Source organism: Anolis carolinensis, chromosome 1 (assembly GCF_035594765.1).
Source record: "Anolis carolinensis isolate JA03-04 chromosome 1, rAnoCar3.1.pri, whole genome shotgun sequence".
NCBI classification, from domain to species: domain Eukaryota; kingdom Metazoa; phylum Chordata; class Lepidosauria; order Squamata; family Dactyloidae; genus Anolis; species Anolis carolinensis.
This window is the reverse complement of record NC_085841.1, coordinates 145594651-145621810: the sequence shown is the minus strand read 5'-3', so window position 1 is coordinate 145621810 and position 27160 is coordinate 145594651. Positions and strand designations below refer to the sequence as shown.

General features: G+C 43.3%; 2 protein-coding genes across 9 annotated transcripts in view; one reads left to right on the top strand and one right to left on the bottom strand.

The window, feature by feature from the left end:
* The window catches only part of LOC103279995 (uncharacterized), a 35731-nt gene extending 15589 nt beyond the window's left edge, over nucleotides 1–20142 (bottom strand). Inside the window, exons 1-3 of one of the 5 annotated variants that reach the window (XM_062983746.1) lie at nucleotides 19866–20142; nucleotides 13105–13210; nucleotides 7641–12020 (exon numbers count right to left, since the gene is read on the bottom strand). The gene's annotated coding sequence lies outside the window, so the exon portion shown is untranslated. The other 4 variants (XM_062983735.1, XM_062983744.1, XM_062983741.1 and 1 more) reach the window with 4 other exon arrangements.
* Nucleotides 20143–20350: 208 nt separating this feature from the next.
* The window catches only part of rock2 (Rho associated coiled-coil containing protein kinase 2), a 118998-nt gene continuing 112188 nt past the window's right edge, over nucleotides 20351–27160 (top strand). For all 4 annotated transcript variants that reach the window (XM_016996534.2, XM_008117455.3, XM_008117449.3 and 1 more), the window contains exon 1: nucleotides 20351–20712. In XM_016996534.2, the coding sequence (XP_016852023.1) occupies nucleotides 20551–20712 (162 nt within the window). In that variant the 5' untranslated portion in view covers nucleotides 20351–20550. The remainder of the gene's footprint in view (nucleotides 20713–27160) is intronic.

Below are 27160 nucleotides of genomic sequence, written 5' to 3'. Positions count from 1 at the left end.
CCGACGTCTACAGAAATCTGGCAAGTATAGGGGTTTGCATGAGATATTAAGGGAACGCCAGCGCTGGGAGGGACAAAAAAAGTTCCCAGGGAGGTAGAAAGGGGTTCTGTCTTGTGTTTCCTGACGCATGCCATTGAGTGGCCAGGTGCCCAGGCCAGGACAGTCCCCTCTATTAGGCAGGATGGGAGGGAAAAATTCAAAGAGCTCCACTCCCTTACAATGCATCTTAGATAATTTTGGCTCTTTTGCTAACAGAGCCGTAGCAGGGAATCCAAGGGACCTAAGAGATTATAGACTGAGAAATTTGTGTCAGGGAGAATGGCCAGAGTTTGGTTTAGGTTGGCAAGTAGAAGGAACGTGGGATCTGAAACTGATCCGAACAGTGGAAGAATATTGTGCTGTGAATCATCCGAACCAGTGGGTCTATATTGCTACGTGGGAACGGGTAGTTAGAGAAGATCCAGGTTGGGTTCGACAGTGCAGGAATGGCAAATGTATGGTGGTGAAGAAGGAGGGGAAAAAGAAGGAAGTTTTCCAATCCAATGAGGAGGACTACCCAGATTTACAGTTGAGTGTACAGGCTAGACAACAGGAATTATTGCCGCCACCCTTGCCACCGCCCCCCCCACCCCAGGGAACAGCCCCCGGTGCACCTACACTAGGAACGAGACCCCCACCCTACTCTTCGGAGTCAACCGAAGCGGCCAAGAAACACTATCCTAGCCTAGAAAAATATCAGGAGGAAACAAAGGAAAAGAAGAAGTCACAACGGATGCCCAGTGATGCTTCTCCGGCACAAACTCGGAGACATGGAGCTCCGGTGTGGTCTGGTGATTCACCGACCGGACCGGCCCTCCAGATGCCCTTGAGAACGGTGCCTGTGATAAACAACAGGAATGAGATAGTTCAAGCATACCAGGTAGTGCCTTTCAGTAGTAGTGACATTTTGAATTGGAAAAATAATACTCCACCTTATAGTGAAGAACCCCAAGCTATGGCTAGGCTATTGGAAGGGATTATGGCAACCCATAATCCCACCTGGCAAGATTGCAGACAATTGTTGAATATGTTGTTCACATCAGAGGAGAGAAGAGCAGTGTTGAATAATGGGGTAGCCATAGCCCAGGTTGGTGCCCCACAAGATGGTGATGCAGCCGAGTGGGGAGCACAGAGGTTTCCTGTGGAAATAGATCCCCAATGGGACACCGCAGAAGAAGGACATTTGCAGAGACTGAGAGGATTCCAGCGTATATTGGTAGAAGCGGTAAAGAGGGGCCCGCCGCGACCCGTCAACATTGTAAAAATTCAGGGAGTGGTACAGGAAAAATCTGAGTCACCAACAGCCTTTTTGGAAAGGCTGGAGGCAGCATATAGAAAGTATAGCCCGTATAATTTGGAGGATGAAAACGGTAGGAGGGCGATTCAACAGTCTTTTATCAGTCAAGCGGCTCCTGACATCCGGAGAAAGATTCAAAAGCAACCAGGATTTCTAGGAAAGACTATGAATGAATTGTTGGCACTCGCAGATCAAGTTTATATGGCGAGGGACCAGGTAGAAGAAGAGAAGAAGGACAGGAAGAAGAAGCAGGAATACCAAGCATTAGTTACCATGATGGAACAAAGTGCAAGTGGACAGAGAGGAAGAGGAGGATATGCCAGAGGGGGACAAGGAGGAAGAAGAGGGCCCCCTCGGAGGTTAGGTCGAGACCAATGTGCTAAATGTAAGAAGTTTGGACACTGGAAAGGTGAATGCCCAGAAGGAAGAGAAGGAAGTCAGGAAGGACCGAGAGAAAGAGGAAGGCCTGAGAGAGGAAGAAACCCAGGAAGGGGAAGAGGACGTGGGAACTACGTACCTTTTCCTGCAAGAGAGGTGATAGCTGCAGCAGCTGTGATGGAAGAAGAATGGGAAGATATGGATGGAGGAGAGGAATGAGGAAGCCAGGCTCTTGTTTTGTTGGACCCCGGGGAGCCGATGGTCACACTTGAAATCGGGGACCAACAATTGGACTTTTTAGTGGACACAGGTGCCGAAAAATCAGTAGTAAATACAAAAATTAGTCCACCAACTCGGGAAACTACGAAAGTAATAGGGGTGTCTGGGAAGACCCAGAAGTGCCCCTTCCTTAAGGAACGCACCTGCAATCTGGCCGGACATCAGGTCAAGCATAAGATGTTATATCTCCCAGACTGCCCAGTCCCTTTATTGGGAAGGGACATTTTATCAAAATTACAAGCACAACTCCAGTTCATGAAGAATGGACAAGTGGAGCTATCATTTCCCATGGAAGAGGAATGGAGACTGTTTCAAGTTAGGATTTTTACTGAAGAAATACAATGGCCATGGCATGAGACTCCTTTAGTGTGGGCAGAAGATAATCCTCCAGGATTAGCTAAATATGTTCCACCGGTGGTGGTGGAAGTGAAAAGAGGAATGGGACCCATATGTAAGCCACAGTATCCCGTCAGTCGAGAGGCAGTGCAGGGGATCAGAAAGCATCTAGAGCGACTTCTGCAGCATGGGATATTGGTACCATGCAGTTCCCCATGGAACACGCCCCTGCTCCCAGTCAAGAAACCAGGAGGACAAGGAGAATATCGCCCAGTTCAAGATTTGCGGGCTGTAAATCAAGTCACCGTTCCCCTAACCCCGGTAGTGCCAAATCCATACATCATGATGAGTCTAGTACCAGCATTTGCCAAATGGTTTACTGTATTGGATTTAAAGGATGCATTCTTTTGCATTCGATTGGCCCCTGTATCCCAACCGATCTTTGCTTTCCAGTGGGAATCTCAGCAGTCAGGGCAAAGGACCCAGTATGTTTGGACACGCCTTCCTCAAGGGTTCCGGGACAGCCCGACCATTTTTGGTCAAGCCCTGGCCAAAGACTTACAGGATTTTGTAATACCTAAAGAAGAGGGAATTTGGCTTCAATATGCAGATGACCTGCTTATCGCTTGCCGGACACTAGGGGGCTGTAAAGAGCATACTTTGAGATTTCTCAAGACATTGGAAGAAAAGGGTTACAAAGTGTCAAAGAAAAAGGCCCAGTTGTGCTGTCCCACGGTGAAATATTTGGGGTTCCATCTGACCGAAGGAAAGAAGATGTTAGGAGCTGAAAGAAAGGAAGTTGTTTGTGCCATCCCCACTCCCAGCACCCGGCGACAGGTGCGGGAATTTTTGGGATCAGCAGGATATTGTAGACAGTGGATCCCCAACTACGCCGTGTTGGCTAAGCCACTGTACCAGGCTACGAGAGGTGGAAGAGAAGATCCATTTGAGTGGACAGAAGAATGTCAACAGGCATTTAAGGCATTAAAAGAAGCATTGATGTCATCTCCAGCATTAGGACTGCCCGATTTGGAAAAACCATTCACTCTGTTCGCTGCAGAGCGGGAAGGAACAGCGGTTGGAGTATTGACCCAACCACTAGGTTCATGGCAGAGGCCGATTGCCTACTTGTCAAAGCAATTGGACACAGTGGCTCGTGGATTGCCACCTTGCCTGAGGGCTGTGGCAGCATCAGTAGATTTAATCAAAGAAGCAAATAAATTGACCCTAGGACAGCCACTGACAGTTAAGGTGCCCCATAGCGTTAAGGCACTGTTAGACATTAAGGGACCGCGCTGGCTCACAAGTGAGAGGTTAATGAAATATGAGGGATTGTTGTGTGACAACCCACTGGTGACCCTGGAGACTTGCTCCACTCTGAATCCGGCCACCTTGCTCCCGACTCCAGGAGACACCACGATCCATCAGTGTGCCCAGGTGATGGATGAGGTATTCTCCAGTCGACCGGATTTGAAGGATGTGCCACTAACTAAGGTGGATGACACTCTGTTCACAGATGGAAGCTCCTTTATGGAAAATAATCAAAGACACTCAGGTTATGCGGTTGTCCGGTGGGGGGGAGAGACGCTGGAAGCAGGGTCACTGCCCCCGGGGACTTCTGCCCAGAAGGCCGAATTGATTGCCCTGACCCGAGCGTTGGAATTGTCAAGCGGAAAGCGGGTCAACGTCTACACAGACTCAAAATATGCCTTCACCACCCTCCACGCACATGGAGCACTGTACAAGGAGCGCGGGCTCCTCACGTCTGGAGGAAAGTGCGTGAAACATGCTGGAGAGATTGTGGATCTCCTGGAGGCGGTTTGGAAGCCAAGGCAGGTGGCTGTGATGCATTGTAAAGGGCACCAACGTGGAGACGATCCCGTAGTGCAAGGAAATAGGCAGGCTGATCTGGCAGCCAAAGAGGCAGCTAGGCTGCCCTATATTGAACATCAGGTAATGGCCCTACAGGTAGAATTAACTGAACATAACATTACATATACACCAGAGGAAGAAGAATGGGCCTTAAAGGAGAAGGGTCAGTGGTCAGGAGAACTCATAGTGATGCCAGACGCCCGTGTCTACGTCCCTAAGGACTTGGCATGGCACTTAGTCCAACACATGCACCAAAACACACATTTAGGAAAGATGGCATTGGCAAATCTGCTAGGACGACAGTTGTATATCGATGGATTACATAGCCTAACGGCAGCAGCAGCCCGAAGATGCTGGACATGTATCAAAAATAACCCCAGAGAAGGACCCCTCAAGCCACCAGGAGTCCAACATGTGGGTGGGGTACCCTTTGAAGCTTTAGTCACTGACTTTACAGAAATGCCCCCATACAAAGGATACAAATATTTACTGGTGTTCGTGGACACATACACAGGATGGGTGGAGGCTTACCCTACAAGGACTGAGAAGGCTGTAGAGGTGTCAAGAGCTCTAATGAAAGATGTTATTCCCAGATTTGGCATACCCTTAGAAATTGGATCAGATAATGGCCCCGCATATATTCAACAGGCTGTGCAAGGATTATGTAGAATTTTGGGCATAAAATGGAAGTTACATTGTGCATATAGACCCCAATCTTCTGGAAAAGTGGAAAGAATGAATAGGACATTAAAGGCTCAGCTTGGGAAACTTTGCCAAGAGACAGGATTGCCGTGGACGGTGGTTTTGCCCATGGCATTATTAGGAATCAGATGTACACCACACAAACGGACAGGACTCTCCCCTTTTGAAAGACTCTATGGACGACCCCCTTTGAACTTGAAGGGAGCCTTAGAGACAGGAGCTGAGCAGCACCTCATAGGAGAGAAACAGACATTGGCCCAGGTTCAGGCTTTGGGCAGACAAATGCAGCAGTTAGAAAAATACATTTCTGAATTGAACCCACCATTCCCTACCACACCTCTACATTGTTTTTTACCAGGTGACGAGGTTCTGGTCAAGGATTGGAAGATTGAGCCATTGGGACCCAAGTGGCGAGGACCCTATGTTGTGCTCCTGTCTACCCCCACTGCAGTGAAGGTGAAGGAGATTAAGCCGTGGATACATTACACCCGTGTAAAGCTAGCACCTGAGGAGTGGCGGACGGAGCGAGTTCCTGGTGAGGACCTGAGACTCAGGATCATCCGGCAACTCCCTAAGGGGTCAACAAGGCCATGAAGCTGATCCCTTCGGGTGCAACGGAGCGTCGGTGGTCAAGTATGTCGCAGCATGGCCCAACAAAGGCGCTCTCCGGGAGATGGTGGCTAGACATTTTGAGAGGAAAAAGTGGGAGACAAGTTATGAGGAGGGGAGGAAAGCGCACTGTGTTTGGTATATTATTTGTGCTGAGTTTTATTCTCTCTTTTGGAAAAAGAGCACATGGGAATTGGATAAAAGAACATGCCAATTATATGTTTGAGCAGCACGGGAAAGAGGTAGCATTAATATATGAACACCCCCTCACCGTAGGAGATTTTTCATTTCTTCCCGATTTAATTGATGAACCACAGATTGTGTTGGAGGGATTGTCCAAGGCTCAGGAGGGTCCACCTACCGTGTTTTCTAGCATACCGCAAAGGATAAATAAAACTCGGTTTCGACGGTTTAGATACCATACCTCCACCAGGGGTTTGTGCTTCTGTTGTGGAGGATCGGGAATATGGAATTCTGAGTGGAAACACTGGGGAACTAGGCAGGCGTTCTTTTCCCGATTAGGCAATTATTCCCATTGTCGAGACCGGTTCTATCTACATGGACGATTTAATACATCTTATGTCTCACGATTAAATCTAACCGCAACCGAGTGGGCTAGCATGTATCCAGATTATCCCACATTTAGTGTGAATGATTCTATTGAGGGCCTAAAATCTTATATGAACATACTGCAACAATTAACCCAACTGAGCCTAGGTAAAAGCCTCTGTCCGTTATGGCAAATTAGGGATCCAAATCTATGGTTTTTCTTTGATAAATGGGCCACAAATTATCACCCCGGCAACTACCAGTGTGTCGGTGTGGGTTATTTGACATTCCCAGTACAGGTCTTACACAAAAGGCATCAGCGCCTGAAACGGGACATTGTGCAAACAGGCCCTCTAGGACCAGAATGCTCGGATGAGGTCATTATTAACAAGGCTCTGTCAGGTTCAGAAGCCTCCCGTGTAGGAGGAGGCCTGATCACAGGCTTGTTGACACTGGGTGCTTACCCAGGGATTGTAGCTCAAGCAAACCGTAGAAGTGTTCTAGGCCTGACTTGCCGCCTTGAAAAGTCCATAAATGCCACTGGTAAAATTTTCCGGGAAATCCAGTCTGAAGTAGAAGAAATCAGCCAGATGGCCCTACAGCATAAGTTGGCCCTTGACTACCTACTGGCGGCCAGGGGGGGCTTATGCGCCATGGTTAGAGGGCGTTGTGTAGTGAAATTTCATAACTTGAATAATACTATTGAAGATGACATCGAGTCATTACAAAAGTTAATTTACAATAATGTCCAGGAGATAGAAGGTTGGTCTCCTTTCTCCTGGGTGACTAGCTGGTTACCCTCAATAGAATGGTTGAAGAACATATTGTTGGTAGGGATTTTAGGATTGTTCATTGTTCTCATAGTTATGTGTTGCACTCCAATAATGATGCAAATGTGTACTAGGTGTGTCACACAATCTTTACCTGAAAAAAAGATAGCCATACTCCAAGCCAAGCGGGATTGGATGGAACCATAATGCTTTGCTTCAGCTTTTGTACATGCGCTTCGCAAAAAGAAAATGGGGGAGTGAGGCGGGAGGTTAAGGAACCCCAGGAAATACCATATATGGGCAGAGATGGCGACAGCTAGCGACCCGGGTGCATAAACTCACAGAAACATGTGACTTCTGGGAAATCATGTGTTTCTGAAGAAATGAAAGCTAAAGATAAACAAACAGCGCATGCGTACGCAGGCGCTCTGAAAGATTTGTGAGCACGGCACAAAAGAGTGCAGCCGGCCTGCTGGTCAGCACTGATTGGGCAGCGTCACAACTCTAAGCCAATGAATTTGCTTGTGGGCGGGCATAACCCGAACCCTGTAGTGTGTATAAATGTTTACTCAGCCTGCCACTGGGGGTTCCCCTGGAGAAGCACTTACTTTGTGTTAGGGGGAACCCTAGTGGCCATTAGCGAAATAAAACTGTTTTCTTGGAATTCCTTCAGTTGTCCGTCTTCAAATTCCTCCACTGCGCCAACAAGAACCGTAGCACGAAGGTTCCGCTACAGTACTTCATTGATGGAAAAAATTGAGGAAAATCAAGAAAGGGTTAGAAGTTGTGCAGCATTCAGATTAACTCACCTTTTAACAGGTAAAGAAGATAGCAAGAGCAGACTACAAGGAGAAGTGATTACCAGTTGTGTTTTATTTGGGAAACATTTGATGCCAAGCACATTCTTTACACTAATTTTTCCTGATGTCTAGCTTTTCCTTCATATTATAGTCCAGTCACCAGCAATTTAACATGCCGAGCTACCTGTTAAAATATAAACTCTTGTCACATGCTTGCTGTGGTTTCTCAGGTATGCGGTCCTGCAAAACAGTAATTCCTGAATACACCGGACACAATCTGGCAGCAAAGATTATTTGCTGCCAAGCTCTACTGAAATGAACAGGAGCTGTTAGTCATGACAAATGACTGGTCTAGACAAATAACTCATCATATGATAGACTGCTCCCAAACAATTGCAGATTGCTAGCAGAGAAATCACACAGGCCCCAAGCCATACAGGATAGAAGATTCGGGAAGTTTTAGAGCAGTGAGTTTCCTCAATTGTGTTTGGATCTATAACTGTTACTTATTACTTGCAGTTTTCAAACCCTGTGTATGACCTCCATATAAATATAGAAATTGCTACACATGAAAAACTGTCAGAGGGATTTGGCTCTTTTCATGACATGCTGACTTCTTTGGCTATTCCACATCTGTAGCCTGAAGTCATGCATTTGCAAAATCATGATATTAGAAGGGATTTTTGAAGGTAATCTAGGGTGCATCTACACCAGGCATGGGCAAACTTCAGTCCCCCAGGTGTTTTGGACTTCACCTCCCAGAAATCCCAGCCAGCTTACTGGCTGTTAGGAATTGTGGGAGTTGAAGTCCAAAACACCTGGAGGGCCAAAATTTGCTCATGCCTGACCTACACTGTAGAATTAATGCAGTTTGACACCACTTCAACTGCAATGGCACAATGCTATGGAAGCCTGGGAGTTGTAGTTTGGTAAGGTACCAGCACTCTCTGTCTGAGAAAGATAAAAGGACAGACTTCTGTGATTCCATAGCATTGAACTCTGGAAGATAAAGGGGTTTCAAACTGCATTAATTTTACAGTGTAGATGCACCCTTAATCTAATCACCTGCTATATATTGGGCCGCTGGCTGTCTAGCAAAGAACACTGGACAGTAGCCTCACTTGGAAGCAGTCTGCTCCACTGTCACTTTGTACAATTTCTCCTAATGCTTAACCAAAATATATTTCCTTGCATAATTTCCACCCATTTAATCTAGTCCTGACCTCTGAACATCGATGCCATCTTCTGCATAACAGCACTTTGATATTTGAACACAGCAATCAGGTTTTTCCATTAGCAGACTGAACATACTGAGTTCTCATATGTCTTCCTAAGTAAAGGCTACATTTCTAGGAAGAGAATTATGCAGCAATGAGCTGTATGCTTGGATGGAGTCATATCCATTTCCGGTAGCTTTCAATAAATTTCCCACTGATTTCAGTGAACTATCTGGGACTACCTAGGCCACATTTGAAAGCACAAAGGAAATGAGATACATAGAATCTGCTGTATAGCGCACATGGGATTAGTACATTGCAATTGTGGGATCTCTGCATTCCATCCTATAATTCTGCAGTTGTACGGTTTCTGTGTGCAGATTTTGCATGGTACAGGTCTACAATATCCTAATTAGGAGGAGAATATTTTTAGTTGGGGCAAAGCAGGCTGAATTTAGACTGCTGGCTGCAATCCTGTACACTGTTGGCAGGCAGAGCACATGTAGGACTACAGCTCAAGCCCACATTCAACAGAATGTTATTTAAAAACACACAACTGTTTTGCCCCCATTTCCTTTGCTAATGATAGCATTTATAAACGACCCTCCAAAAAGGTCATTTGTGTGACTGTACATTTAAAATGTATAATATTATACTTTGCCTGTTTATCATCCACTGCATTTTTATGGAGACAATTTTGGTTTTAAGCTTTAACTGTGGCATCTCCAAATGTTAAAAAATGCAGTGGCAAGGAAGCATGACGATGCCCATATGTTCTTGAAATTTTATCTCTATCTCCAAATGTATGTTGTTGTTGTTTTTTTAATGAAGCCAACCTAACAAAAACTGCTTGCATGTAGCTTGATTAAAAAGACTTTCCCTATCCTATTGTTTTGTTTCCTCTGCTTTCCCCTGCAACAGCAGATGAGCACATGATGTTTTCAAAAGTATAGATCTGGCTGAAATGATGTGGGCTAAAGGGGGATTTGCTAGTCTTTTTGCAGTGAATGAGTGTATGCAGGCACACTGGGGCTGAAGATGGGGAAGATTTCAACTCGCTGTACAATTTGTTCAGATTGTATCCAGCTACAAAACCAACAGTGCACAAATTCCAGCCATTTGAACATTTACGGCTCAAAGTACAAAAGTGCTAGTACTGCCATTCCAAAATGCTTATTTAATTTGAGATACAGAGCAGCTCGGTTTGAAGTGGCAACGGGAGTATTTTAGACTCAAATATATTGACATTTGGTTTTCTGAGAATATATCAGGTTGTTGATTTGGTTTCACACTGTACCAAAAATACAAGGTCGTCTGTAATTCATTTCTTAACACAAAACTTGGAAAGGTAAGGTGCTTCAACTCTGAGTCAAAGGAAACACCTGAACAGATGTCTTGTTGGGATCATATATGAGTACCTTAAGACATATGAAAACAATTTATTTCATTCCTTTATCTGTTTGCATGATACAGAAGTCAGAGATAAAATGAGGGCCAATACTTCTTAGGATTTCTTAGACATGGACCTCTGTATGTTGACATACTCAATTCTCTTTTTGACAAAGAATTTAGTTCTCCAATAGGAACTATATACAGTATAAAACTAGCAATTTCTGAATTCCCAATCCAACCAGAAGTGCCCATTTTTTAAAATTCTTGGTCAATATCACTTATAAATGCACATAGTAAAAGTCTAACAGCTACTCTAAGTACACCGTCAATTGACTTAGGGCCAGTGCAGTGTGACGGTTTTAGCACTGAACTGTAACTCTGGAAATCAGGGTTTGAATCCCCACACAGCCATAGAAACCCACTAGGGGATCTTGGGCATGTCACACTCTCTCAACCTCAGGAGGAAGGCAAAGACAACCCTCCTCAGAACAAATCTTGCCAAGAAAATCCTTACAATCGTCCAAAATGTCTTGAAGTCACACAACAGTTACGTAATTTAATATGACACAGCACAGTATGGTGGTTTGAGTGCTGGACTAGGACTCCAGGAGACCAGGGTTCAGTCATGGAAATCCCTGGGTGATCTTTGTCAAGTCACATTCTCTCATCCTGAGAGGATGACAACTGCAAATTCCCTCCCTTTTTCCCAAGCAAACCCTCAGATGGGGTCATCACAGGATCACTATGGGCTGAAGGAACACAATTACAGTAATTCCATACAAGTGTACTTCACCCCAGGTATCAGATCATCTATGGTTCCTCTTTACTTTGATCGCAGGAGTGGTAGGCAGAAATGCTAGGCTGTGGATATTTTTGTCCGCAGAGCATGAAGCTTTATGTTGGCAGCTTCCAAGGCACAATTATTTGGCTTGGATACTAGTTTGATTGCTTTTTCATACTTTACTGCCAAGGCTTCCCCCCGCCCCTTCAGCTACAATCAAGTTATGGCCTACTGGCTGTTCTCTGTGACCTTGAACAAATCAGGTGGTAACAGATTCCCTGCACAGGACATGTAAATTAGAGACAATGGCATGAACCTTTTGATCAGAACTATTGTGAGGCTTACTAATTAAATTTCATACTAATTTTCAGTTCTACAGTTCTACTCATTAGAAGAGTGGCAAATTAATTAATCTGTAATTGTGCTAGACTAGATCTGAAAGACACTAAATGAACACACAGATACGTATGCCAGACTTCCTGGATTATCTGGTCCTGACTAATGAAAAAAAATGTGAATTTGTGCCGGCAATTTGTATTCCTTGGAGCTCTCAGGCTTGTGAACATGGTCTCTGTGTAAGAATTTTAATCTTGGCCTTCCAAGGGAACCCAATGAGAGATTTCTAAAAACAACAACATGGGTCTGACCACTCCACATGCTATAAGTGGAAAAACTTTTAAGTTTGTGTGATGTATCTGTCTTGCTAGAATCTTCAGGTCCATAAGCTAGCACTTCCTAATACACACACATTTACAACTAAATAATTCTGTGCCCAGAATTGTTGATTATCCCTTTTCCAAAATGCCTGAGAACAGAATAAGTATTTTGGATTTTGGAATACCCATATTTGCATAAATGAGATAGCTTGTAGCTGGGACGTGAGTTTAAACACACCATTAATGTGTCATATTTACCTTAGACCACAGCTTTCCAAACTGTGTCAGGACACACTAGTGTGGCACCTATAGTCCCTAGGTGTGTTGCATGAAAAATGCATCCCTGAAAATGAAAAAGGCCAATGCTGTTCAAGTGTAAAGGAAAAAAATTCTACACCTCATTTACATTGTAAAGATTATATGAAACATACATATCATTCTATAATATTTTATAATATCTATATATATAAAAGAGTGATGGCATCAGGGCAGCGGACAAAACAACAAAACTACAGGCCCCCCCAACCTCGAAATTTGACAACACAACCCATCATCCACGGCTCTAGGTTGATACAACAAAAAGAAAAGAAAAATAAAGTCCTAATTAGAGGTAGAGGAATAATTGTTTTTATCCAATTGTTGCCAGTTACAAGGCTAAGTTCCACCCACTTGGTCTCCTAGCAACCTACTCAGCCCAGGGGACAGGCACAAGAGTTTGGAGAGACCCCTAAGGGCCATCCAGCCCAACCCTTTCTACTATGCAGCAGGACACAATCCAAGCATTCACAACACAAGGGCAACGTATAAATACTATACAATACTACACAGGGACATAGACCCCCTCTACCCTCACCACTTTCACAGGACACAAACAACCAAATGCATACTAAACATAAAGACAACCATACAACAGACATTCAATACCACCACAATCTCAACAAGTTCTCACCAACACCACCAGACAACGCCACAGCAACGCGTGGCCGGGCATAGCTAGTAATCTATATAATACAATAAATATATTGTATTAAACTCTTATAAAGAGTTGATTTGGCAATAAAACTGAATTACCATGTTGTCTAAAAAGCATATCACCAGGATGAAATGTTTTGAAAATTCTGCCTTACACACATAGCCTAAGGCTATTTATACACAATATAGAAGTCTTTAGAGAACACTTTGAGAACAGGTGAGGTCCCTGAAGACTGAAGGTGCCAAATGCTGTCTCCATTTACAAAAGAATATGCAACCAACTGCCATTTGGTCAGAAAGTGATGTTAATCCCAACAAAGAACAATATATAAGAATTTACTATGCTAATAGCCATGTTACTATTGTAAAAAGTGCTTTGGCATTCATTTAAGTAAGCACAATTATCTGAAAATATTAATCCTGATATGGCTATCAGGCATGTTTCTTTTTTTCACCTCAAAACAGAAAGATGACACAACACAAGGGGTTACAGTCTTGATTATTCTTGATGGAAATTCTTGTTACTCCACCACTGCTGTGCCCGGAATTGTAAAACTTGTTCTATCAAGTCAAGAAAAAAGATAAGCCTTTTAAGCAAATGCAGCAAACATATTGAATAAGAATCCAAAGAACCATTTCCACTTATCTTCCATCCAAATTATGGACAAGATTGTACCTTTGTATATCAGCCAAAATGGAAAAAGTGTTACTGTGCCTGTCTTGTCTTGGCTGTCCATAGCCATCAACTTGGTAACTTTGTGAACAAGAAGCAGGGCTAGACAGGTCTTTTGGCTGATCTTATGTTCTTATGAACAAAATCTGAGGTGCCTTTCTAAAGGTGATTTTATTAGTATTTAGAGCTGGGAATTCAGCCACTTTGAGTCTCCTTGTGGAGAGAAAAAGTGGGGTAAAAACAAACATAGTAACAATAATAAGAGACTTTTCAGAAGCAGTAGGAGATCAAGTCCCAACAGACATAAAAGCATCGTAAATAGTGAGAATGGAAGTTGCAGTCCAACAACACTTGGAAGATCACATGATTTCCACCCAATTTAGGACATAGGTAGGTTTTCTGAGGATCTACGTTATTTACTTACAAACTACAACTACACCCAACTTCACCCCAACTGTAGAAAACATCTCCATTAAGGCTTATGTGGTCTTGTATTTGTTATATGTACAGTGTTCCCTCGCTATTTCGCTCCCTCACTGTTTCGCAGGTTTTCAATTAATATGAATGTACACATATATTGTGGTATTTTCACTGTTTCATGGGTTTTCACGGTGTGCAAAGGGGTTTGGTGTGCAAAGGGAGAAATAAAGGGGGGGGGGTAGGGAAGGGCTGGAAATAAAAAAAGGGTTATTTAGCTTCCATTCTTCTCTGCCGGTATACTGAGTATTGTAACTGCTAAAATAAAGTAGACTGCATTGTAGTAAGTGGGCTGTGGTTTGCTCTCCTCCACACATAGAATAAATATAGTGTCCCTACGTCGCAGAGTTTAACTTACTGCGGGTGGTCCTGGAACGTAACCCCCGTGATAAGTGAGGGAACACTGTATTTTAATAGTGTTGTTTTACCATGATGTAGGAGCCCCCGGTAGTGCAATGGGTTAAACCCTTGTGCCAGCAAGATTGCTGATCGAAAGGTTGGCGATTCGAATCCAGGGAGCGGAGTGAGCTCCCGTCTGTCAGCTCTAGTTCCCATGCAGGGGCATGAAAGAAGCCTCCCATGGGATGGTAAAAACATCAAATATCCGGGGCATCCCCTGGTCAACGTCCTTGCAGACGGCCAATTCTCTCATACCAGAAGCAACTAGCAGTTTCTCAAGTCGCTCCTGACACGGGGAGAAAAAACCAATCATGGTGTATACCCCACCTAGCCACAAGGAGAAGTGGGTAATAAATGTATTATTATTGTTTGAACTCCAACCCCTTTCCAGAAATTAAGGACCAGCTGTGTATGCCAGGTATCACTGTCTCTCCGTATCACCAAAAAAATTTAAGAAAAGAGAGAGCGGGGTTTGCACAATTCCTAATTGATATCACACCATGTAACAAAATTTGACAATTTTTCTGTTCCTGGTTTGTAAGTGTCATTTCCTGATTAATTATGTGGTACTTACTTTGAAAATAGTTGTTATACTCCAGAAACTTCGTTTCTGTGACTGCCACAAACTAAGTTGAATTAGTTGAGACTCAATGAGATATTCATTCATGGAGTGAAGTCTTGTCAGTCTTGCCTAGCACTTTATAGTTGGCCATGCCCACCCTAAAGCCCTGGTCATTGTATTTTGGCCCTATTGATGGAGCATATTGTAACTAAATTTTAATTTTTGTGATTGTTTTGCATTGTATGTTCTTGTTGTATGTTTATTATTTTTATTATGTTTAATTTGTTGTATGGTTTCTTTTTGGAAATCGAATGTTTTGCTATGTTGGAAACCGCCCTGAGGCCTCTTGAAGAGACAGGGAAGTATATAAATAAGGTTTTTATCATCATCATCATCATCATTATATTCATTGCAAAACTAACTATAGTAAAATGTGCTGCAGGATGTTCAGTTTAGGAAACTTTTCACATGTTTTTACAATAGCACCAGTTAGGAAATGGCATTTATAACCCAGGAACAAAAATCATGTTGCATAGTGATATTCCTAATTTCAGAGTTATGGAATCGTGGAAGTTGCAGTTTGGGGCAGAGAAAACACCTCTCGTCTTCTCTGCCCAAAAGAATTGGTGCCTGGCCAAACTACTCTCCCCCAAATGATTCCATAGCCTTGAGTCAGGGCAGTTCAAGTGGTGTCAAGCCGCATTAATTCTTCAGTGTAGAGACGCAGCTCTGACCTCTCCCCGCAGAGCTTTATATGGTCTGCGTGCCTTTGTGGAGCAAACAGTCCTGAAGGACCGCCCCTTCGTTGAGGCTAATCGCTTTGCGTCTCCGCCGGTTGTGGCGTTGTCTTCCTTCCTCATCATCAGCCCATTGCAGGAGAAGGAGGAGGAGGAGGAGGGCGGAGGCTGGAGGAAGCGAGCAAGCCAGCCCGGGGAGCCGCCCTGCTGTTTCGGGTGCCTCCAGGGCTCCGTAATCCTCTCTATCTTCCTATACACAACACCAGCGTATTACCTTGAGTTTTACGCAGGGTGTGCAAAAGCGTTGTCCCTGGATGCACTGATCCCATGGACAGAGCACAGAGCTGTCAACCTCACTTGAAAGTTTCTCCTCTGATATCCCAACACTTCTCTGCTATTGGACTTTAATCTTGTATACCTTTTTTGGGGTGTGTGCAAGCAAAAACTAAAACTGCAGATTGGTAAAATAATAGTGTATACCTATGCAACGCATATGTATAGTTTGTGTCTGTTTATACCTGTGTGTGTACATACATATATACATAGACATATGCAGGCAGTTCACAAGTTACAAACATCTGACTTGCAAATTACTCATAGTTAAAGGGGGGGGGGGGTGAGACAACAGGAAGTAAGAGAAATCAGAAGGGAAATCCATTCCTGAAACAGTTATTATCGGCAAAAGGAGTCTCCACTGAAGCTTTCCCCGAAACCTTGTTTCCGCAACAAGCCAAATTTTCCAAAAATCCAGTGATCACAGGGACAAAAAGTGAGGTGAAATCTTCAGATCAAGGAACCCCCACAGGGATGTTAACCCTTCCCTATGATATCCAAAGATAGATAGATAGAGGTTGTGTGTGTATATGTATGTATATATGTACAGTAGAGTCTCACTTATCCAACATAAACGGGCGGCAGAATGTTGGATAAGCGAATATGTTGGATAATAAGGAGGCATTAAGGAAAAGCCTATTAAACACCAAATTAGGTTATGATTTTACAAATGAAGCACCAAAACATCATGTTAGACAACAAATTTGGCAGAAAAAGTAGTTCAATACGCAGCAATGCTATGTAGTAATTACTGTATTTATGAATTTAGCACCAAAATATCACAATATATTGAAAATATTGACTACAAAAATGTATTGGATAATCCAGAACGTTGGATAAGCGAGTGTTGGATAAGTGAGACTCTACTGTATATGTATGTGTGTGTGTAAAGGTTTTCCCCTGACGTTAAGTCCAGTCGTGACTGACTCTGGGGGTTGGTGCTCATCTCCATTTCTAAGCCGAAGAGCCGGCTTTGTCCATAGACACCTCCAAGGTCATGTGGCCGGCATGACTGCATGGAGAGCCGTTACCTTCCCGCCGTAGCGGTATCTATTGATCTACTCACATTTGCATGTTTTCGAACTGCTAGGTTGTCAGGAGCTGGGGCTAACAGCGGGTGCTCATTCAGCTCCCAGGATTTGAACCTGGGACCTTTTGGTCCGCAAGTTCAGCAGATCAGCGCTTTAACACACTGTGCTACCAGAGGCCCCGTGTGTGTTTCTATATATGTCTGGAGTCACACTTAAGAAATGCACCTGTTCCGACTTACATATAAATTCAACTTAAGAACAGCCCTACAGAACCTATCTTGTTCATAACATAGGGACTGCCTATACATATTACACACATATATAAATAGGGTGTCCCAAAAGTGTAGATACCCTTGAGCAGTTTATAAAGATATAATTTATATTTTTGAAAAAACCAAAAATATATACATTCCTAAAACAAAATGTTAAATGTAAACTCGCTTGACAGGATTAGAGTCCAATAGTAGCATGTGTATGTGTGTGTATCCAGTCCAACCCCCTGCCATGTATATATACACCATATATATATATATATATATATATATATATATATATATAAGCATGTATACAAAAACTTAGATGCACACATGCCATTCATGTAATTCAGTCAACAATGCATTTAAGTGCAAGGGCGACTGGAGTGTGGTGGAGGCTCCTTCTTTGGAGACTTTTAAACAGAGGCTGGATGGCCATCTGTCGGGGGTGCTTTGAATGTGACTTTCCTGCTTCTTGGCAGGGGGTTGGACTGGATTGTCCGTGAGGTCTCTTCCAACTCTATTTTTCCATGATTCAATGAACTGAACACTTTACATAAACTTGTAATTTAAGATCGCATTCATAATACCTGACCAAATTATTACAAATTGAGCATCCCTTATCTGAAATGCCTGGGACCAGAAGTGTTTTGGATTTCAGATTGTGTGTGTGTATGTGTGTGTGATTTTGGCATATCTGCATAAGCATTGTGAGATTTCTTGGAGATGGGCCCCAAGTCTAAACACAGAAGTCATATATGTTTCTTATATATTCCTTAAACACATAACCTGAAGGTAATTTGATACTCAATATTTTAAATAATTTTATACAGGAAAAAAAGCTTGAGTGCAGTGAACCTTGAGAATCAAGTATTTTGTCGGAAGAGGGCCTCATCCTGCATTGTAACATTTTTCAGTACACAGTAAATGTATATACAGTAGAGTCTCACTTATCCAGGCCTCGCTTATCCAGGTTTCTGGATAATCCAAGCCATTTCTGTAGTCAATGTTTTCAATATATCATGATATTTTGGTGCTAAATCCGTAAATACAGTAATTACAACATAACATTACTGCGTATTGAACTGCTTTTTCTGTCAAATTTGTTGTAAAACATGATGTTTTGGTGCTTAATTTGTAATATCATAACCTAATTTGATGTTTAATAGGCTTTTCCTTAATCCCTCCTTATTATCCAAGATATTTGCTGATCCAAGCTTCTGCCGGCCCGTCTAGCTTGGATAAGTGAGACTCTACTGTACTTATGTAATCACCATAGCTGCTATAGCCGGAAGTATGGATCTCAGGACTGAGACCCAAAACTGCCATATCCATATACTGTACTTATTTGTATCCCACTTTTCTCTCAGGACTGAAACCCAAACCTGCCATAGATATATATATTTGCACCCCACTTTTCTCTCAGGACCCAGACCCAAAGCTGCTCTATATACATAGCATATTTGGGCCACAGTCCCCAGAGAAAGGTGGGGTACAAATAACAAACACACAACCTCTCTCTCACTCACTCATTTACCTCTATGCCTGGCCCTGCATGAGCACAGAGCTAGAAAGGGCAACGCTTGCTTTTTCTCATGGCCCTCAGTCAGCAACTCTTTTCAGGGGTCTGACTGGAATGAAATGCCTTCCAAACATGCTCAGGGCCAGAAACCTGCCTCTACGGCCTGAGCTCAGGCGTCTATAGTTAGCCCCGTGACGGGCTGCATCGCTATGCAAGGGAAGGAGGGAGCCTTAGGCCCTTCCCACACAGCTGAATAAAATCCCCCATTTTCTGCTTTGAACTGGAATATATGGCAGTGTGGACTGAAGTAACTCAGTTCAAAGCAGATATTGTGGGATTTTCTGCCTTGATATTCTGGGTTATACAACATTGTGGAAGGGCCCATGGACAGAAAGTGAGGTGAAATCTTCTGAACAGGGGCAGAGGCAGCAAAACAAACACCACAGGAGTGTCAAACCTTCCCTATGCTATTCAAAACTATATATACTGTGCGTGTGTATAACAATCCTTGTGCTGTTTTGTTTAGTTACTTGTGTTGATTCTCTTTCAATTGGTTATTGGTTTATTATCATGTTTTATTTAGATTACTGCTGTTATTTACACTGTTCTAAGCTGTTCCAAATCCCCTCAGGGAGATGGGGTGGGGTATAAATAAAGGTTTTTTGTCACTATTATGTATGTATGTAGGAACTGGTACATTTTTGAAGCAAAACACATCTATCTATCTATGGGCCCTTCCACACAGCCATATAACCCAGAATATCAAGACAGTAAATCCCACAACATCTGCTTTGAACTGGGTTATCTAAGGCCCCTTCTACACAGTCATATAATCCAGAATATCAAGGCAGGTCATCCACCATATTTTCTTTGAACTGGGTTATCCGAGTCCACACATATTCCAGTTCAAAGCAGAAAAGGTGATATTTCCTGCCTTGATATTCTGGGTTACATGGCTGTGTGGAAGGTCCCTGAATCCACACAGACATTTAACCCAGTTCAATGTGGCTTTTACACAGCTGAGTAAGGGCCCTTCTACATAGCCCTATAACCCAAGGCAGACAATCCCACAATATTTGCTTTGAACTGGGATATACGGCAATGTGGACTCAACCCAATTCAAAGCAGATATTGTGGGTTATTCTGCCTTGACATTCTGGGTTATAGGGCTGTGTGGAAGGGCCCTGAGTGAAGTTAACACTTTCGAAATGACCCTGTTCCAACTTACATACGAATCCAACTCAAGAACCGACCGAGGTTCGTAACTGGGGGACTGCCTGCCTGCAGAGCCTCTCCTGACTGGAGCCACCTTCTGTGTCCCGGAGGAGGAAAAGTAGCCCCGAGCCAGGGCGGCTAAAGTGGTACCAAAGTGCATCAATTCCACAGGGTAAGGAGGTGGAAAGAAAGCGAGCGAGCGAGAGAGAGAGATGTCCCTTTTTGGAGAAGAGGAGGAGGAGGCTTGACCTGACGCGCAAAATGGCCGAGGCCGCCCCCCTGAGGGGAAGGGACGCGACTTGTTTTCCCGCCTAAGAAGAAGAGGAGAGTTTGGGAGGCGCCATTGAGCCCGTTTCCTTGGCTCTGGGAACTGAGAGCGAGCGGGGGAAGGGGCCGTCCTCCTCCTCCTCCTCCCCTGGCTGCTGAGGGCGGGCCTCTCTCGCTCTCTCTCGCCTTCGCCTCCCTCCCTTCCCTCCGAGGCAGAAGAGAGGCCTGGCCGGTCCAGGCCGGGACTGAGCCGCTGCCTGGATTTCTCGGAGTAGGCCCCGCAGGAGGCGCTGGCGGCGGGAGGCGCCCCTCGCTTGTCGCCGCCGCCGCTGCTCCTGCCTTCTCCTCCTCCCCCCTCTAGGCCGAGCAGCCGCCATCGCCAGGAAGCTAGCGAGGAGGAGGAGGAGGAGGAGGAGGAGGAAGGGCAAGGCATGAACCACCGGCCCCCGCAGCAGCCGGCGGCCTCGGCGGGGAAAATGCCCGCCCCGCAAGCGCCTGCCGTCGGGGAGGACGCGCTGCTCCCGGGCCGGCGGAGGAAGCTGGAGGCCATGATCCGGGACCCCCGCTCGCCGGTCAATTTGGAAAGTTTGCTGGTGAGTTGCAAGGGAAGGGATCGGGGCAGGGAAGGGAAGCAGCGGGATCTGGGCTGGCGGGTGGAGAGAGCGTTTCGCCCTGCCGCCCTTTCTTCCCACCGCAGGGCGGGACAGCCAGCCGGCCGGCCAGAAACAAAGGCAGCGCCAGGAAGGGGCATCCTCTCCCCACGGGATGGGTCTGCACTGCTCCATCATGCGGCTTGGACTGCATTGTGGAGGTCTCCACTCACCCTATCGTTTAGATTGAACTGCATTCAGCAGCATTGTGTGGGTCTACACTCACCATATCATTCAGATTGAACTGCTTTATGTGGGTCTCACCATATCATTCAGATTGAACTGCTTTATGTGGGTCTCACTATATCATTCAGATTGAATTGCATCACAGATCATTCAGAGTGACCTGCTTTATATGGGTTTCCACTCACCATATCATTCAGACAGAATTGCATTATGTGGGTCTGCACTCACCATATACAGTAATTCAGACTGAACTGCTTTATGGGGGTCTGCACTCACCATATCATCCAGATTGAACTGCGTTATGTGAGGCCCTTCCACACAGCTGAATAAAATCCCACATTGCCTGCTTTAAACTGGGATATATGGCAGTGTGGACTCAGGGCCCATCCACACAACCCTGTATCCCAGAATATCAAGCCAGAAAATCCCCCATTATCTGAATGTGGACTCAAATAACCCAATTCAAAACGGATATTGCGGATTATCTGCCTTGATATTCTGAGTTATAGGGCTGTGTGGAAGGGCCCTCAGTCTCCACTCACCACATCATTCAGATTGAACTGCATTATTACAGTCAGCATATCATTCAGATTGAACTGCATCACCATATCATTCAGATTGAGTTGCCTTATGTGGGTCTACACTCACCATATCATTCAGATTGAACAGCATCACCATATCTTTCAGACTACTGCTTTATGTGGGTCTGTACTCACCATATCATTCAGACTGAACTGCATTATGTAGGTCTCCACCATATCATTCAGATTTAACTGCATTATGTGGGTCTCTACTTACCTATCATTCAGATTGAACTGCATCGCCATATGATTCAGGTCTCTTCCACACAGCTGAATAAAACCCCAACATGATCTGCTTTGAACTGGAATATATGTCTGTATGGACTCAGATAACCTAGTTCAAAGCAGATATTGTGGGATTTTCTGCCTTGATATTCTAGGATATAGGGCTGTGTGAAAGGGCCCTCAGACTGAACTGCTTTACCACATCATTCAGACTGAACTGCATTATGTAGATCTCCACTCACCATATCATTCAGATTGAAATGTATTGTGTGGGTCTGCACTCACCATATCATTCAGACTGAACTGCATCACAGTGTCATTCAGATTGAACTGCATCATGTGGGTGTACACCAGGCAAGGGCAAACTTTGGCCCTCCAGGTGTTTTGGACTTCAGCTCCCACAATTCCTAACAGCTGGTTAGGAATCATTCAGATTGAACCACTTTATGTGGGTCTACACTCATCATATCATTCAGATTGAACTGCATTACCATATAATTCAGATTGAACTGCATTATGTGGGTCTACACCAGGCATGAACAAACTTTGGCTCTCCAGGTGTTTGGGAAACACTCCCACAATTCCTAGCAGGACTTGTAGGAGTTGAAGTCCAAAACACCTGGAGGGTAAAAGTTTGCCCATGCCTGGTTACACTCATCATATCATTCAGCTCAAACTGCATTATTTGGTAGTGGAAGTCCCAGCTATAGTCGGCCCTCCTCATCTGCTGATTTTGTTTCCATGGCTTGAAAATAAATCCAGACAGCAAACTTTGTTTTTTCCCATTTTGTCTCAGGGAATACTGTAATGGGAATTGTGCATCCAGTGATTTAGTATCCAAGGGAGACTTGGGGTGCCTTGTAAAAAATGTTAATGCAGCTTGGCACCACTTTAACTACCATGGTTTCATGCTGTTTGGATCACGGGATTTGTAGTCTGAGGAGATCTTGATCCTTCTCTGTCGTATAGTGCTGTTTCCTCAACAAACTGCCAATCCCAGGATTATGGAGCATGGAGTCCTGGTGATTAAAGCGATGTCAAAATGCATTGTTTCTACAGTGTCGATGCACCCCAAGTTCCCCATGAATACCAAAGCAGTGGATGCTCTAGCTCCATTAATAGGACAGTGGTATATAAAATAGATCCTTAGAATCAAACCCCAGTAGATTCTGGGTTCTCACTGTATACATGTAATTGCAAAATATCTTAAAATCATACATTCATCAGAAGGGGTCATAATAGTTTTACAAGGCAGGATCTAGATGTACTATCCCACCCAAAAGTATTTCAAGATTATTTCCTTTAGCAGGTCTGAATCCCTATCCCTTCCTAAATCTTAGGCCCCTTCTACACTGCCATATAATTCAGGTTATCAAAGCAGATATTTCACATTATCTGCTTTGAACTGGATTATCTGAGTCTATACTGCCAGATAATCCAGTTCAAAGCAAATAATCTGGATTTTATTCTGCTGTGTAGAAGGGGCCTGAGAGACTTAAATTCTGGAATTTTAAGTGTTAGAAATGGAAGAAGAAACTTCTGGATGGTTAGGAAATACCTTGTGCTCACTTTTCCCTTGGAAGGGTGGGGCGGGGAGGGGATGCAACCAGTACTGTTTCTCAATATGGATGAGTTTGGAAAATGTTCTGTCTGGATGGTTTTCGAAAGGGTTAAGGATCTGTATTTATGCCAGTGATTAAAAAAAACCCCACCATACACACCCTATGTTGGCTTTTCATCTGTTCAGGAAAGGGGGGAAAAAGCAACCCTAGAAGTGGTGGGTTTTTTGGCTGAGTTATTTTACTGGATAGACATGGAAAATGAAAACCTCTCTTATTCAGGGAGTGTGCTTAGAAAAGGCAAAAGGTAATAACAATTGTTACATTCAAGTGGTTCAGTGAAAGCTGGGATGGGCGAGGTGTAAAGAAGTGTGCCTTTGAGTCTGCAGATAAACGATCTGAGATGGTAGGAAGAGAAGAATATTAGTGCCCTGAAACAGATTTTTTTTTGCATAATTGCTGGATATATTAATTTTTAGGGAACTCCCTGCAGAACATACTTCTGAGTGGCCCTGAGGTAGCAGTCTTCACTTTTCAGACTTCACTTTGATCCATTTGTTTTGAAAGTTTTGTTGAGTGATTGAGAAATAGTCCTGATTAAATATGCTTGCATTGAGACATTAGCCTATGTCAGGAATATTTTGGTGTCATCTTTGATCCTTTCTCTTTCTCTTCCTATTGAACTTGGTTTTGGTTAATGGGAAACTAATGTTAACTTTTGCTTGCAAACATTGTAGAGTGGTATAGAATTTGTGGATATGTTTTAGAAATAACTTTTATCTTGAGGAGTAATGGCTTTGAAGTAATGTTCCACTTTGTCTACAAGTATGAACAGAAGCATTTTCTTCTTAAGGACGTATGCATACAAAAAGTTCTTCCTTTAGGAAGGAAGATAGATCTGTGATTTCAACAGTTCTAAATATGAGACTTTGAAAAGGATGCTGTCAACAGGATCTTGTGTAGGAACATATTTTTGGGGATAACAGAGACCTCATTCCTAATGGTGGAAAGAGGAATGGGATTTTTGTTTCTGTTCCAAGAGTTTCTCCCTGCAGGCATTTGGAAGGAGGGGTGAGGGGAGAAGCAGCTGGAGTCATTTGCAAAAATGACTCAGTCCTGTTTGGCTAAAGTACAGGAATTGACTGAACAGTGTGTATGCTGGAGGATCTACGCTTGTTAGAGAGTCACCCACGTTTGATAATGACATTAATGACACTTGATGGAAGTACTTCAGAATGTTTCAGTGAGTTATGCATCTGTTTAGCAGAAAGAGTTCTTTCTCCAATATCATTATTTTTAGTTTCCTCTTCATCCATTGAACAACACTGACAGTGGCAAAGTAGATAACACAGTCTTCAGATTAAAAAGTTAATTCTAGCTAACTTTCCCCCCCTCCAGCCACTCCATCCATTAACAGTTGTAATACAAGGCTGTTGGATAAACAGATACTAGCTTGAAGTAAAGTCATTTCAGTAAGGGAAAAGAAAAAATGATATTGAAACAACTTGTTATTTGTAAATAAATTTTCAGGTGAATTGAGAATTAGTGAGTATGCTACATTTTATACTTTGTACTTTTGCAGCAAGCAGTACAGTGTGATGCGTCTTTTTATCTCAGTAGAATAATTAGCCTAAACATTTTCTGTTTGTAAATGACTGCTGTTTTTGAATAAACATGAATCTGAACCTTAAATTGAAGCAGCTCTTGATTTTAAGGGAATTTCAAGTTATTTGCTAGAATTGCAGACCTTTTCAGAAAACCAGTGTAATTATAACATCTTTACTGGGTATTTTTAGAGTGAAATTAGAGTAGTATATGAAGTGAGATTTGTTATTGCGATACCTTAACAAATCAAACGACTTCATTTTATATTACTAGGATGTAGGAACAAGGAAGCAGTTAAGCTCTACTGAAAGATCTCAAGATCTATTGAAAGTTGGGAAGAAAAATAATGCTCTGCTAGATTAATTCTTCAAGCACTGTTCTGAAAACGGATTCTATGAAGACTGAAGCAGCTGCTTTGCTGTAAAATCTAGATTACCCAAAATTAAATAAATCAGGCCATTGTTATAAGCTTGATTCCTTTATTTTTTACTTCATTTGTCACTTCTAAAATTTAGTAAATTGCTGCTCTGTAATTTCAGTTGGAATGAATAGAATTTGAGTGTGCTTGATTTGCTGAAGAATGCAACCCATGCTGGCAGGATTATTAATTGAAAGCCTGGGTCGTATTTAAAATATCAGTACTTCATATATGGAATTAGATGGCCCATGGGTTCCCATGCTTTTTTTTATGCTGCTCTTGAATTTTCTTATGGTGACCCAGCAGCGTCAACCTTCCTGTGTTTTAGTTTTAAAATAATATGTGGGAGGGTACATCCCTTTGCAACTGCAAATTCAGTAGCAAAGTTTAGGTTTAGCCCCCACTGGCCTCAAGAGCAGGTGGCAATACAGCCACCCTTCTCCAAAATGGCCCAGTGTCTTTTACAGGATTGCCCAAGTCAGACCTTAAAAAAATTCTATTCAGATGGACAAATTAAGAGTTCTGATTCTACAGCTCTATCTAGATGTGATTGTGGCTGTAACAGTATGTGGCACAAATGGCTAAATGTATTTGGGGGATCTTGCTTTTACAGCTAAATACTGTTCAAATTATTTATTAGTAATATGAAATAGCCCCAAGTTCATAGAAAGTAATTTCTGGGAAAGCATTGGCTTTTGGCTTATTTATTTTTATTTATTTTGTGTCAAAAGTATTGCATAATAAATAAGTTTAAAAGTGATAAAATAAAGGAATCACAAGCAGCTAAATAGTTTTAGACCAAAAGCGGGCAACAGTGGCCGCATTATCCGTAGCTTTAAACAACTCCTCCTCCATACATGAGGAAGGACATTGTGGGCAAGCATACATATGCGGAGTTGTTTGTTCTGCTCCACAGTCACACAAGGTGAAGGATTCCTCCAGGTAGTGCCATCTTGCCAGGTTGTCTTCTGAGTCTGTTCAGGGACTTCCAAGTTGCCCATTTTTGGTTTGCCCCTGGAGGCAGACCCTCATGGGAGGCCATCCAGTTGGAATTGCTTGGTTTAGCTGCCCAGAGGGATACTCTTACTGTTGCTGGAAGAATATTAAGAGAAGTTGTGTTTCTCATGAAGCTTTTCCTTGATTTGAATTTACTGGGGAAGGCTGATAGTCATGCAGTGGATGGCTTTCACAATGTTTGACCTTATTTCTCTCACAGTTAGTAGCAACTTCCCATCTCACATCGGGGGGGGGGGGGGGCAATGCCAGCTAACTTGTAGAATTTATCAACAGGTGTAAGTTAAAGGCATCCTGTAATTATTCTGCATGTTTTCTTCAGTGCTATGTCCACCTGCTTCGCATGGGCAGACTTGTGCCAGACAGGCCAGGCGTACTCAGCAGTTGAGTAAGACAAGGCCATGGCTGATGTTCTTGTTAATTGTGGGTCTGCACCACAGGCATTGCCAGTAAGTTTCTGCAGGATGTTGTTGCATGCAGCTACTTTGTGTTTGCTTTTTTTTTTTTTTGGTCTTGTTGAAGATGTTCTGTGCATTGGGAATTGTAAAGAATGAGGGCTATCTGTATAGCAGAGGTATTCCTTCCTTGTCCACTTCTTGTTTGAGCTCCAACACTAATAGGGTGCCACCAACTTTTCTAACTTGAGTTCTAAAAGAGAAAAATAGTATATCTTGGCGTTTCTGTCCCTGTTTTGCTGATACGTGTGTTCATTTTAGAAGATCCCAGCCAACACTGAGCACTGCTTTCAGGGCTGCTAAGGCATTGCTATATACTTGGGGCTCATAAACTTAATAGAAGGGATA